This window comes from Erigeron canadensis, chromosome 5, assembly GCF_010389155.1.
Source record: "Erigeron canadensis isolate Cc75 chromosome 5, C_canadensis_v1, whole genome shotgun sequence".
Classification (NCBI taxonomy): domain Eukaryota; kingdom Viridiplantae; phylum Streptophyta; class Magnoliopsida; order Asterales; family Asteraceae; genus Erigeron; species Erigeron canadensis.
This window is the reverse complement of record NC_057765.1, coordinates 18,219,153-18,220,032: the sequence shown is the minus strand read 5'-3', so window position 1 is coordinate 18,220,032 and position 880 is coordinate 18,219,153. Positions and strand designations below refer to the sequence as shown.

The window sequence follows — 880 nt, the reverse complement described above, 5'->3', positions numbered from 1 at the left end:
CTCAGTCCATTCCCCAAGCAGTATGTCATCTCTGCTTGAAAGGAGTTTTTTTTTGGGTAAAAGGTTACCCCTTGTTAACTTTTATAAATGATAATCAAAAAACACAGGCGAAATGGCTAGATGCCACCTCGACTATACAATGTCAAAATACATTGCAACAACCAATTGAACAAAACCAAACCACCTATTACCTACTAACAATAGTAATAGATAACAAGAACAATTAAGCACTCCTAATCAACGAAATAGGCAAATTCCACTTAGCAATTGCTTCTTCCACAGCTCTTGATCTCTTGAAACGAAACGTCATAAGCTTTAATCAAACCGTGTGCACAATCATGTCAATCAATTGATCGGCTGATCTTTTCTTCCTTGCAAACAGCCTCGAGTTCCTTTCTTGCCAAATAAAATAAGTCGTCGCTGCAAGCATCAATTTAGAAACAATAATAGAAACAGATTTCCGACGTCCAAATGCAGTAAAGACATGCTGAATGACATCCCAATTTACTGCAACATGTTGAATTCCTGCTTCATTACACGCACCAATCCAAACCTGTTTAGCATACGTGCATTCAAAAAACAGATGGGAATGCGAATCTGGGCACAGCTCACAAAACGGGCAAACAAACTGATCATCCACAGCACCAATAACATCCCATTGCCGAAGCTGATCTTGTGTTTTTAATTTCTTATTACACACAAGCCAAAGGAAGAACGCGTGTTTAGGAATACAATGCGTAAACCAAACCATATCAAACCAATGAACTCGATCACTCCTAGGACGAATATCTTCCCAAACTAAGGCTACCGAGAAGTCATGATTAATTCCATTTCTATCCTTCCATAAAAGAATATCAGGTTTCCTGTTATCCAAATTCAT

The 880-nt window shown here is 38.3% G+C and overlaps 1 protein-coding gene across 1 annotated transcript; it reads right to left on the bottom strand.

Annotated features, from left to right (window-relative positions):
- Positions 1–319: 319 nt before the first annotated feature.
- On the bottom strand, positions 320–880 carry LOC122601288. The gene has a single exon (XM_043774051.1). The coding sequence runs from the start codon at positions 878–880 to the stop codon at positions 320–322; it is 561 nt and encodes a 186-aa protein (XP_043629986.1).

What these genes read in the sequence shown, in the direction of transcription:
- LOC122601288 (XM_043774051.1), bottom strand. Translation starts at nt 880, where the DNA reads ATGAATTTGGATAACAGGAAACCTGATATTCTTTTATGGAAGGATAGA.